The following is a 12,263-nucleotide window of genomic DNA, read 5'->3' on the forward strand; positions in this document are numbered from 1 at the left end:
GAAGCGATTTCCGGCACAGCCCGCCGGAGGAGTGAATGGGAGCTACGATAGGGCTGACCTGAGAGGGTGGAAGGCCGGGCGGAAGTGTCTGCGGCTCGGGCCGCCTTGGTTACTGCGTTCTGCGCCCCTCGTACGTCATCGCTCTGAGCCTGATACCCGCTGTCCGCACGGGCGCCGCCCGAGACCGTGGGACCTCCCGGTTGCCGCCCCCTCAGGTAAGGTCTTCTTCTACCTTTCGCCCCTTTTTTCCGAGCTCCTCCTCACTTCTAACCCCTTATCGTTGCTCTGAGAGCGCTAAGCGGGTTCCACTTCCTCCTCAGCCGTTCAGACCCCGTGGTTGCCATACTAACCCCAGCGGGGATAGGGGGGTCTGGTGCCGTGGTCTTGGTGACTGGGTGTTTCTTCCTTCCCGGACTACGTGGTACCCCCAGGCGCTGGTGTCCGTGATTACTCGAGAGAAGAGGGAGTACTGGTTGATGCGAGTGGGGTCTTGGAAGGCAGCCTGGTTTAAGCAAGGGGTAGGGAGAGGAAAAGGCAAGAGTTGGCAGGCCTGAAGGGGTGGGGTTGGATACCGTGTGGACGGTGTGTGAACCCTGGGCGGTGACAGTGGAGAAAGATGTCTTGGGCCCTGCCCCTGAACCAGGAGCCACCATGTTGGTGATACCCCCCGGACTGAGCGAGGAGGAGGAGGCTCTGCAGAAGAAATTCAACAAACTCAAGAAAAAGGTGAGGGAGTGTGGGGGGGCATGCCCCAACCTTTCACAGGCTCTACACCCTTGAGAACACCTTGGGTGAGTGAGGGGATTTGGGAGGGGTGGTTCTTCTAGCTCATACATACCACCTCTCAGTGTAGCTTCAGAGGTGACTTTTTTCAAGTCTTGGTGTATATCTTCTCTCTTTTCTGTACAGTCTTCCATAGGGTGCAGTCTTCCATAGGGTTGTCTCCCATGGCTTTTAGTACCACCTAAGAACTGGTTGTCTCCAAGTTGGTTTTTCTGGTTCCATCCAGTGTCTCACTGATATCCAAAATTAAAGCTATCATCTTCCTAGCTGTTCTAATCTAGTTCCTTTTCTTGATCTTCCAAATAGGACTGACTGCATTCAGTTCTCCCATGTGTTTGGAATCAAAATCTCACCTCTGACTTCTCCACTATTTGCAGAGCCTAATATTTGCCAAGTCTTCTTGATTCTTCCTGTGAAGTAGTTTTTCGCATTTATATTTTCCTGTGTATTCAGTAGATCAAATCTTTGCTGATGGTCACCTAGACTGTTGTAGTGGTCTCTCAACTAATGTCTCAGTGGTATTTTTTTGGACAGACTTATTCACTCCTATTAAAATGATCCATTGAAAACACAAAACTCTGTCCTTCTTTTTCTCAAAACCTGTAAGTGGCTTATGATGTCTGTGGAACAAAACTTTTACTTGGCATCCCTTTCTGATCAGATAGAACTATTCACTAGTCCTGAAATATGCATTCCCAAAGCCTTCTTATCTCTGCATCTTTGCCACTCTGTTTCTTTTGTCTAAAATGCCCTTTCCTCCCAATCTGTAGATTCTACCCAGGGCCCCATTTAATAGCCCGCCACTTGGTATCAGAAAATTTTATTTGCTCTCAGCAGCAAGTAGTCTGCACCTGTTATAGTCATTCTTGACAATTCAGTCTAGTCATTTTATTTCTCAGACTGTAAACTTCTTAAGGGGAGGAACTTCTCATACTTCGTATATCTCTGTTACAAAGTAATGGCATGTCCTCATTAAATATACAGGGGGTGGATGGATGAAGCCTCCAAGAAAGGCTTATACTTACTTTACTTGAAGCTTATATGCTGGGGTTCTGGGCCATGATTGAATTCCTTATCTTCAACTTGAAAAACATGAAACTGTGGAAAGCCTCTGGAGACCAGGGTTTGGCTAGATTAGGTATCCCTGGCACTATAGGTGATCTGGAGGACCATATGCAAGAAGCAGAGCTGCCTCAATGTACCACTCCAGGGGCACCATTTGTATTGTTTCCTCTGAGAAAGGTGTTCCCTTGAGTGATGTGCCCAGAGGGGGCTGAGGCTGCCCCCCACTCACTCATCTCTTCTCACTCTTGTTCCCAGAAAAAGGCATTGCTGGCACTGAAGAAGCAAAGTAGTAGCAATACCGCCAGCCAAGGTGGTGTAAAACGCTGTGAGTAATAGGGGAAATGGGGACAGACTGGAAGTGGGTGGCACGGGCTGATCTGTGTCTCAGACTGGCCAACATAATGCCTCTTTCCCTTGCCACTCCAGCACTGTCAGAGCAGCCTGTAGTGGACACAGCCACAGCAACAGAGCAGGCAAAGCAGCTGGTGAAGTCTGGAGCCATCAGTGCCATCAAGGCCGAGACCAAGAACTCAGGCTTCAAACGTTCTCGAACCCTAGAGGGGAAGTTAAAGGTGAGCACAAGCAGAGAGATTGTTCAGAGGACCCTTGACTTCAAAGGGTATCCTTCCCAAGTTGGAATAGAGGTAGGTTCTGTTCAATAATGGACAAATTGCTATACCATTCTGAGTTCCAGGTTTCTTACTATAGAATGAAGAAACTGGATGACTTCTAAACTCTTCTCCATTTTACACATGCCGCAGCTCTAATCTGTCTGTTAGAGCTCTTGAGCTGTGTTCCTCTGTAGAGTTGAACAGACAGAAAATGTCATCAGGTTCAAGAAATGTTTAAATACTTTTAAGTGTATGCTAGGTCACTTATTTAAAAAACACATAATCAGATAAGAAATGTGCAAAGGAATTAAAAGGAAAAAAAGATAGGCTAGTAGAAGCTGAGAGGAAGAACCCCCTCTGTCCCATGATTATTTAGGCAGCTTCCTGCTCCCACATTGAAGTAGGTCTCTCCCACCTCCCAGGACCCTGAGAAGGGGCCAGTCCCAACTTTCCAGCCGTTCCAGAGGAGCATATCTGCTGACGATGATCTGCAGGAGGTAATGGTTCCCAGTTCTCTGTCCCTGAGGGGCTAGGGATTGAGGAAGATGAGAGACCTACATTTTGGGGGCTACATGCCAGCAACAAGGAATCGTGTTAACTATGTCCTTGGTCTCTTTTTCAGTTATCCAGACGTCCCCAGAGGAAATCTCTGTATGAGAGGTCAGAAAGTTAGAGAGAGGACTGGGTCCCAGCAGGGGAGTGGGGACAGATTGTCTGGATCCTTGGGAGGTTTGGGGTTGGAATGGAAGGAACTGGAGTTGCAGAGGAAGATTGAGTCTGGAAGAGTTTGGGAAGATGAATTAAAAGCCCCCCTTTGATCTTCATTGTTTGCCTCTCCCCAGCTTTGTGTCTTCCAGTGATCGGCTTCGGGAACTGGGGCCAGATGGGGAAGAGGCAGAAGGCCCAGGGGCTGGTGATGGCCCCCCTCGAAACTTTGACTGGGGCTATGAAGAACGTGGTGGTGCCCGATCCTCAGCCTCCCCTCCCAGAAGCCGCAGCCGGGACCGGAGTCATGAGCGGAACCGAGACAGAGACCGAGATTGGGATCGAGACCGAGACAGAGAACGGGACCGGGACCGAGACCGGGAACGGGACAGAGACCGCGATCGAGACCGGGAGCGGGATCGAGACCGAGAGGGCCCTTTCCGCAGTGCGTGATCTTGGCTGGTGGGAAAGTGACTTCAGATGGAGTCTAGGTGGGTCTTTCTAAGGAGGGTGAGGTAGGCTAGATCTGTGATTGTTCTTCCTGATCCCATAGGGTCGGACTCATTCCCTGAACGCAGGGCCCCTCGGAAGGGGAATACTCTCTACGTGTATGGAGAAGACATGACGCCCACCCTTCTCCGTGGGGCCTTCTCTCCCTTTGGAAACATCATTGACCTCTCCATGGACCCACCCAGAAAGTAAGGATGCCAGTGGGGTAAGATGATAAATCCTGGGAGGACCTGGGGGAGGAAGCCCAGGTGGCCTTGTGGCCTATAAACACTGGTATTGGTTGGGTCCAGAAGAGCCCATAACCCCTCTACTGACCCTGTTTTCTCTCATCCCAGCTGTGCCTTCGTCACCTATGAAAAGATGGAGTCAGCAGATCAGGCTGTTGCTGAGGTTGGAACTCCCAGATCTGTTCTTCCCATCCCTCGTGCCATCCTCATGTTTTCTCTTTAAAATAGTTGGAAGCCAGGAGGAAATAGTTTCCTCTTGACAGAGAAGTCTCTCCCTATCCACATAGGAAACCTTATGTTCTCAGATCTTTACTCAGTCTGCTCCTAGGATGGCAACTCCTGGAACTCCTCCTTTGCTTTGTCTGTAATATTCACTCCTCCTCTGTTCCCTCCCCTCTTCTGCTCCAGCTCAATGGGACCCAGGTGGAGTCCATACAGCTCAAGGTCAGCATTGCCCGCAAACAGCCCATGCTGGATGCTGCCACTGGCAAGTCTGTCTGGGGCTCCCTCGGTAAGAACAAGTGTCTTCCTCCCCCAGCCTGTCTCCCACAGTGCACCCCTTCTTTTTGTTCCCCAGCATGTCCCTGGGTTCCCTGGAGGTGACAGAGGTCTGGATTTGTCAGGTCTTCTGTCAGAGGTAGGAGGAGAAGAAAAAGAAAGGATTGAAAATAATTCCCAAGGCAGTAGCTGGACCAGAGAGGAAAAGTCAGGTTGGTGAGGAAGATGAGCATCTCATGTGGCTTTGTGCATTTTGAGATGTAGTTGGTTTCATAAAATAAGTATTGAGGATTTGGAACTCAGGTTTGAGATAGGGAATGGAACCTTGGATCAGTGTCATCTGTATCATAAGGTGGCTGCACAATCAGAGGAAACAATTTGGAGAAAAAGTGACCCAGGACTGGGCTTGGGAACTATTCAGGGACTATATTAGGAGGCAGGGCCTTGTGCCTCACACATCTCAGCCCTCCTGACATGTTAGGCTGAAGTGGACAGTGCAAAAAGAAGACAGAAGGAAGGGTCAGAGGGCTGAGGGGCCCGGGTCATTGAAGCCAAAGGACACATGCTTTGAGAAGGAGGGAATGGTCAGCATGTCAAGATAGCAAAGATCCAAGAACAGGCGGGCTGGTGTATGTGTGGGAATTCACTTGAGCCCCAGAGTGGAAGGGCTGGAATCCCTGCAGATGAGGTGAAGACAGGGACATAGCGGGTATAGGAAGGAAAGAGGATGTGAAGGAACAGCTCAAGGCTCAAGGAAGAATGGTTAGGTACAAAGCTCTGCCAGGAATGAATTCTCCTGGTAGGGTGAGTAGCATTTCTCAGTATGAATAACCCATTTTACCTGAGATAGATTTTCCTGGCAAAGGAGTGGGCAGAAAGAGGGATTCCCAGACAAAAGGAAGGACCCAGAAATGACCAGTATGTCAACAAAGGGCTATAGAGATTTTCTCATTTTTAATTTTTGATGTACTGATTAAAAGTAGTGGGTTAACATCATTCATATGTCTCATGTGAATAACATTTGGGGTGTTTCTAAGAGCAAAATACTCTTAAAGTATCCACATGCACCACTGTGCCAGATACACTGCTTGCCATCCTGATGGGTTGGCAGCCACCACCCTGGGGGACTACAGGGAGACAGGCCATCCCAGCCACCAGAGGGCAGCATGGGAACTGGTTTGCCAAGGGCCAGAGGTCTCGATTGAGCTGTTCTTACCAGGGCTCTCTTTCAGGTCTTAACAAGCCCTTTCCTCCCTCACTAGCTGTCCAGAACAGCCCTAAGGGTTGCCACCGGGACAAGAGGACCCAAATTGTCTACAGTGATGATGTCTACAAGGAAAACCTTGTGGATGGCTTCTAGGGAATGGAGCTGGATTCCTTGTGCCTCATCTGCCCCAACGCTGGTCTCAGTAAAACACTGAGGTGGAAACTCACACATCTCCTTCAGCCTCTGGTTTTTCAGCACTTGGGATTGGGGCGGAGCCTTTAAAAATGGCTGTTGGATTTTTATCTCAGTTGTAACAGCATGGCAGTGCACACTCCCCACTCCCTCACCCCAAAAGGATCTTGAACACAGACATTGTCACAGCTGTTTTAATTTGATCTCATGCCCCTTTCTAACAGGAAACCCATTATAGAAAACCCAGGTCCTCTTCTTGCAGTTTCTCCTTGAGCCAAGGCAGCACTTGGAAAAGATTGATATGAAAGTCTCGGGCGTAAGCAGGCACCTGCTGTAACCGCCTCTGGTCCTTGCAGACATCCACTACACCCCAGCTGATCACACCAACCTAGAGAGAGCCAGGGGTGCCATTGATCATTTGGTAGAATTCCTTCCTAGTCCCAGGACTGCTCCAGTTGCATCTAAACTGACCTGGAAGAATTAGACTAGGGACCTGGCTCAATGCTATCCTCTTTAGCACACAGGCCAGAAACATGGCCCTAGGCTGGCCACTTCAAGAAATAGTCCTAAGTTCAGCAGGCTCTGCCCTCTGCTTTCCAGCCACATGCATTGAACTTTCCTGCTTTGGGGCTGGTGCTGACTGCTTGGTGTCTCCCTACAGATAGGAGAGGGGAAACTCACTTGAATGAAGCGACTCCTTTTGTGAATAATCAGGGGGCCACCAGAATCACCTACAGGGGAGGAGAAGCTATAAGGAAAAAGACTTGGGTCTCAGGAATGTGAAAAAGCCAGAAAGCTGCTTCTCACCTTTGCAAGTGTTGGGGTCAGCATAGGGATTCACCCCTCCAGTGCAAAGGAACCTAGGGGTGACCACCTCAGAGATGTCCTTGACTTTCCCATAGCCTGGGGCGTGTTGAGCATCTCTTTCACAGCCAGCTTTCTATAGGTGAAGTGGGAAGCATGAAGGAGATAGGGGTGATGAACAAAGCTTGCTTAGGAAGAATGTCACCCTAGAGGACCTCCTTAGGCCTCCACATTCCTCACCTTTTCCCCATTCTTGATGTAGACCTCTTTCCGAACCAGCACCTTCTTATTATCTTTGGGCTCTTCTGACACAAAGAGAGCTTTGATATCCTTTGCTGGAAGCAGCTCTTCCACTGGGCAAATGAACAGACTGGGTCATTTCAGCACTCCCTCCCCTACCATCGCTTCATTGCCTTTGTTGCTCAGCAGATATCCCTTAGTCCCTTCCTGTGAGCTAGGGACTAGGCTGGCCATCCGTCTGCTCCTGCCCACTTGGAATCTCCCCGTGCTGCTCGCCCTGAATATATCTCACTCTGTTGCTGGCAAGTGGTTGTCCGTGGAAGCCTCAAAGCTTGATTTGTTCCCTCAGTGCAGGGCAGGCAGATGGGCCTGTTAGGGAGATTTGGGGAAACTTAGGGATGGCAGACAAGGCCCCCAGTCCTCCAGCCCCACCTTTCTCAGCCTCTTCTCCCTGGGAATCCAGATGGCTCACCTGGTAGTCTGGTCATATTTCAACTTCTTACTGAGCTTGATCAGGGCAACATCATAGTCATAAAATTCAGAGATTCCTTCTGCTTTTTTCTCATTGATGTTGTACTTGGGATGAAACAGAACTTCCTCTATCTCCAAATCCTGCTTCTTTCCCCCTGAGGCAAGAAGAAAGTGGGTATCTCTGGACCACACACTTCTCTGTGGGCAGCCCCCTGCCATCCCTAACTCCCAAGGCCTCATCCCTAACTGGCCCAGTATGCAAGGGAACGAGCTGCCTGGAGAGCCAGTGGACTGTGGCTCTTGAAGTGGTAAGAGTTGCTGGGAGAGTGTGGCTGGAGCTCAGGATTGATTCGCTGGCATCCTTACCCACGCTGACCTTGATCGAGTGTTTCTGGTCCTCCACTGTGAAACAGTGTGCTGCTGTCAGCACGAAGTACTCAGACACCACAGCCCCCATACAGTTTTCATGTCCCTTCGAAGGGCGCTAGGAACAGAACAGCAGAGAGGGAAAGCTCAATTTCCATGAGGCCCACAATCTAAGATTTTGCTCTTCCCCTGCCCCTGTTCCACCCTCACCTCACCTCCCACGAGTCCCCACCACCAGAGCACTATGCTTACAGTGACTGAGATCTTGGCTTGCCATGGTTGCTTGTGGTAATCAGTACCTTTCTTATGCTCCCAAACCATGCCACAGAGACCCAAGGTCCGGGTTTCATCTGGCAAGAAAGGACAATGTGCCAAAGCTGGGGCACTTCATTTCCAAGTGGCAATAACTTTTTGGGGAGGGAGACCTACATGTTGGGACCTGAGGCCTGTAAGTAGGAAAGGAAAGGCAGGGGCACTTGTTTCTCTGCGTTGAGGGCAAGGAACTGTTGGAGCAGTGAAAAGGATTTGGGACTGAGAGATCAGAGACCTGGCTGCCTACAGGCCCAACTTACTAGCTCGCTGTCCCTAGATCTCTTTCAGCATCAATTTCCACATCTGTAAAACAAGGGACAGGGAAAGATCTCTAATGTCGTTCAGAGCTCTGCGATCCTAAGCTCAGGGAGTGGGATGGTGCCAGGAAACAAGAACAGCGTTGCTGAAGTAAAGGAGGAGGAATGAGAAAGGCTCCCAGATGGCCAGGGCTTCAGGAGGAGAGGAATGAGTGACCTTTGGGGGTGTGGGGACAGCTGACTTTTCTGATCATCTTACACCTGATATCTTCCTACCAAGCATTTGGATGAAAACATCCTCCAGGTTTTCCATGTCCTTGACTTTGAACACATGTTGTTCTTTATCCTTCTTGGAAGCCAAAGCATTGATGTTTTCTTGGTTCACCAGAGGCCCGACCCCAAACACATAGACGTCTGAGGGAGAAAAAGGGGAGAGTGAGTGTCCAGGCCCCAAGGGGAAGTTGCTGAGAAAGTGGGGTGTTGGGTCCTGGACAATAAAACTCACCCAGATAATCCTCCCTTGGATTTTTGCGATCCCTCCCAATGTCCAGCAAGTCCCGGATCTCATGAATTACAGAGACTGGGTCCCCGCCCATGTTGTGCAAGCCTGCAGAAGAGACAGGGACTGTGAAGGCAGGAGGCAAGGAAGAGAGATGATCAAGGGAGATAAACTGGCTACAATCAGTGACACACGTGGCTGGGTAGGCAGGTTGGGGAGCGGATGAAAGTAACAGATTACAGAGAGCTTTAACAAGTAGAGTTCCTCCTTCTAAAGGGTCACAGGTTAGATCAAGTGTTACACATGACATGTGGCCACATGCTGGTATTGGGGGAGGGAGTCTGGGGCAGGAGAAAGATCCCGTCTGACCATCAGTCATGAGGATGATGACATGGCGGGTACGATTCCAGCCTTCAGGGGGGCTGTCCCCTGCCCAGCTCATCATGCTGTACACTGCTTGGAGGGCCTTCTTGGTATTGGTCCCTGTCTTCAACTTGTGATCTGTGGAAAGGGAAGAGATCATTTCACCTGGTCTCCCAAGCATTCTTGAACCCCAGAGGCCTACCAGCTCCTGAGATCCAACATCTTTTAGCTTTATGACCCCACTGCTCTTTGACCACAAAGTGACCCTCTCAGCCCCCGACAAGTTCCCACTAAACCCCATTCCTTAATGACCTGCTGTCCAACCATGGATTACAGAGTGGTCCTCCCTGCCCTGCACACCCCACCACACCCTAAACCTTCTGACCTCTCTTACGCCAAAGTGAACCTCCCACCAGTCCCTTCCCTGACCTCTGACCTTCATAGCTAATTTGGTTGAGCTTCTCTGTGACCCAGTCTGCATCGCTGCTCTTTTGTTCAGATACTCTGATCAAAACATTGGGGACTGTGGCATATGTCACTAGACCATATTTTGGCTTCACCCCATAACTTGCCACCTGCGGGTGAGGGGAGCAAAGAAGGGGTCATGGCACTGAAAGAACACTATGGCTGGGAAAATTCAGCAGCTTTTCTGGGACAGGAAGGTCATAGTAAGAGACTCAGGGATGACTGGTCACCCTGAGGATCATGGAGGAGTCTAGGTTAAAGGTCAGGAAACTGCTTCAAGTAAAAGGGACAGAATAGGACCTGGAAATTTTCTGGGTCCCTGTGGCTCAGAGAGTCTGGGAGCACTAGTCTTGGTAGGGTAGTTAAGTTCCTTCAGGGTTCCCACACTCAGGAGGAGAGGGTCCCACCTTCTCAATGAAGTCTCTGAGACAATTCTTGGCCCCCGTGAAGTTGCGGGCCCCAATGCTGTCTGATCCATCCAGCACCATGTAGATGTTCATGGAGCCCGAGGGGTCCAGGACAATCTTCCTCTTCTGTTGTTCCCCTAGATGCCACCAGAGAGTCTCAGGCTCCAGCATGCAGGGTTGTCTGACCCCTTCTTCATCCTCCCACAGTTCCCTGCCCTGCCTCCCCTCTCTGCCTTCAAACCTGGGCTGTGCCCATCCTCAGCATCAACTCCTTCTATGGTCTCTGTCAGGGAAGACAGGAAGGCTTCTGCCACCTCTCCAGGAGTGTCGTACATAAAGGAGTCTGGGAGATATCAAAAATCAGGTCACATGTCTGGAAGGATCAGGGACACAGCGATCAGAGAGATGGATGGTGGGTTTCCAGGGTGGGAGGGTCTCAGAAGTGAGAAGGAAGGTTTAGAAGTGAGGAAGGATCTGGATTACAGTAAAGGAAGAAGACAGTCCCTGGTGTGGGGACTTGAGAATGGGAGAGCAGGATCTGACCTGAGCGCACAGGTCAAGGGTCACCTTGGCAGGAAGGCTCCGTTCCACTCCAAGAGCCACCTTCTTGGCATGTTCGCTGCTGGGAGCCACGCAGGGTGAGGCCTCGGCTACAGTAGTAGGTGACACGGTCTTCAAGGCGGTACTGGTTGCCCACCTTCCTTGTGCCAATGGGGATGCCTGGGTTGGGGCAGTACCCCGCTGCAAGTGTGAGATATGGAGGTGAGGGTTGAAGCCTGAGGCCCGGTAGGCAAGGCAGAACACCAGAGCTACCATGCCAGTTCCCTGGCTGGAGTGTGGTTAGGGGAGGGTTCCATTGTGGACAGAGGGCACGCTTCTCACCTCCATCATCACAAATGGCCGTTTGCCCATCCCAGCGACCATTCTCTTGACAGGTACGATTGGCAGAGCCCCGGAGAGTATAACCGTCATAACAGTGGAAAGTGATCTCATCACTCAGATTGTAGTAGGGAGCCCGGGGCCAGTACTCCCCATTCTCAAAATCCTGTGGTCTTGGGCAGCGAATTGCTTTGGGGTAGGGGGACAAATACAAATTACTGAGAGGGAAGGGCTGCCCTTTAGGGTGTCCCTCCTGGTCTTAGAGACCCTGTCTCAAGAAACAGTGACTTCCTGGCCCTCCAGGAGCAGGGTCTAACCTCTGGTCATGGAGGGTACCTCAAGCTGTGCAGAGTTCCGCTGCTCCTCCCTCCCTATTTCTGAATGTTCTTTTAACTGCCAGAGCAGCCTGGCACTGGGTAAGCGCTTAGTAAAAGTTAGCTCCCTCTCCTCCTCCCTCCTTCCCCAACCCTAGAGGCTCCTACTCTCACTCAGCCCAACTCATTAGTCTGCTTGGTCTCAACACCACTCTAATCTCACCCTAATCTGGACTTTGGCCACCATCTGCTCTGTCCCTCCGCTGGCCCATGCCCACCCTCACTGCCCTCCAACCTCTGCATTCTGCCTTCTTGACCATCTTTTGGTCTTGGGTCTGCAGGGAGCTCCAGGACCCTGTGGCTCTGCAGGTGCGAGCTTGCACAGGGTATGGGTAGAAGCCAGAGGGACACACGTACTCCAGTGCCTGGCCCTCCTTGAAAAGCCGGAAGGAGCCACCTTTGATCTCTACACCCTCCAGAGAGCAGAGGCCTTGGGGCCCAGCCACAGGCAATGGTGTCGCGCCTACACCTAAGGAGAAAGGCTCGTGAAGACCGGCCTTACAAGGCCAACGAGGGATACTGGGGGCATCAGGATGGGGACAGTGACCCTCGCTTACCTCCAAACAAGAGGCCCAGAACCATGGGTACCAGGCAGAGTCGGGACTTGAGATTGTTCCCCAAGGCGATGGTAGGCAGGAGGGAGGCTGGGGCTGGGGGCCGGATGGCCGACCCAGGCTTGCACTGCATTTCTGCTTGGCTCAGTGTTCAAGCTGAAACTCCAGATCTGGGCCTGGTTGCACCCCCTTCCCCTGTCCCCAGCAACCTCCAGCCTTTTATGCAATCTGTGTTCTGGCACCTGCAGCTCACCCACCCTGCCCTACCCACATCACTTTCCGGAATGTCCAAGTGGGAGGGCCCCACTGAGCCACCAGTCAAGGAAATAGAAACTGCACAAGCCCCACCCTTTGCTGCCCATGATCCAGGACTCTCCCCTTCAACACCTCTCAGCTCCAGTTCCTCACCAGCAAGCCCAGACTGCCCCCTTAGGAACCAGAAATAAGCCCTCAGCTCACTGCCCTGTTGACTCT

At 51.2% G+C, this 12,263-nt stretch overlaps 2 protein-coding genes across 2 annotated transcripts; one reads left to right on the top strand and one right to left on the bottom strand.

Moving 5' to 3' along the window:
* Positions 1 to 84: 84 nt before the first annotated feature.
* Positions 85 to 5,832, top strand: NELFE (negative elongation factor complex member E). The gene is made up of 11 exons (XM_017655219.3): positions 85 to 215; positions 644 to 726; positions 2,104 to 2,173; positions 2,275 to 2,420; positions 2,882 to 2,956; positions 3,082 to 3,119; positions 3,302 to 3,609; positions 3,718 to 3,862; positions 4,010 to 4,064; positions 4,310 to 4,412; positions 5,662 to 5,832. The coding sequence occupies exons 2-11, from the start codon at positions 652 to 654 to the stop codon at positions 5,757 to 5,759; spliced, it is 1,113 nt and encodes a 370-aa protein (XP_017510708.1). The 5' UTR covers positions 85 to 215; positions 644 to 651; the 3' UTR covers positions 5,760 to 5,832.
* Positions 5,833 to 5,976: 144 nt separating this feature from the next.
* CFB (complement factor B) lies at positions 5,977 to 12,025 on the bottom strand. Its single transcript, XM_017655215.3, has 18 exons — positions 11,793 to 12,025; positions 11,471 to 11,704; positions 10,865 to 11,050; positions 10,550 to 10,723; positions 10,224 to 10,325; positions 9,983 to 10,119; positions 9,547 to 9,685; positions 9,117 to 9,248; positions 8,754 to 8,855; positions 8,525 to 8,662; positions 7,932 to 8,029; positions 7,680 to 7,797; positions 7,315 to 7,468; positions 7,135 to 7,211; positions 6,843 to 6,955; positions 6,606 to 6,738; positions 6,480 to 6,529; positions 5,977 to 6,186 (listed from the first exon to the last, which is right to left on the bottom strand). Exons 1-18 carry the CDS (start codon positions 11,920 to 11,922, stop codon positions 6,031 to 6,033), a joined length of 2,373 nt encoding a protein of 790 aa, XP_017510704.1. The 5' UTR covers positions 11,923 to 12,025; the 3' UTR covers positions 5,977 to 6,030.
* Between the last annotated feature and the right edge of the window lie 238 nt (positions 12,026 to 12,263).

Source organism: Manis javanica, chromosome 16, assembly GCF_040802235.1.
Source record: "Manis javanica isolate MJ-LG chromosome 16, MJ_LKY, whole genome shotgun sequence".
Lineage (NCBI taxonomy): Eukaryota > Metazoa > Chordata > Mammalia > Pholidota > Manidae > Manis > Manis javanica.

Bases quoted from the DNA above. Each gene is read 5' to 3' on its own strand.
- NELFE (XM_017655219.3), top strand. From the start codon at position 652: ATGTTGGTGATACCCCCCGGACTGAGCGAGGAGGAGGAGGCTCTGCAG. The intron at 727-2,103 runs GTGAGGGAGTGT...TCTTGTTCCCAG, and splicing joins TCAACAAACTCAAGAAAAAG to AAAAAGGCATTGCTGGCACT. The intron at 2,174-2,274 runs GTGAGTAATAGG...TTGCCACTCCAG, and splicing joins CCAAGGTGGTGTAAAACGCT to CACTGTCAGAGCAGCCTGTA.
- CFB (XM_017655215.3), bottom strand. From the start codon at position 11,922: ATGCAGTGCAAGCCTGGGTCGGCCATCCGGCCCCCAGCCCCAGCCTCC. The intron at 10,724-10,864 runs GTGAGAAGCGTG...TCACACTTGCAG, and splicing joins GGCCATTTGTGATGATGGAG to CGGGGTACTGCCCCAACCCA. The intron at 6,739-6,842 runs GTGAGGAATGTG...CTTCACCTATAG, and splicing joins ACATCAAGAATGGGGAAAAG to AAAGCTGGCTGTGAAAGAGA.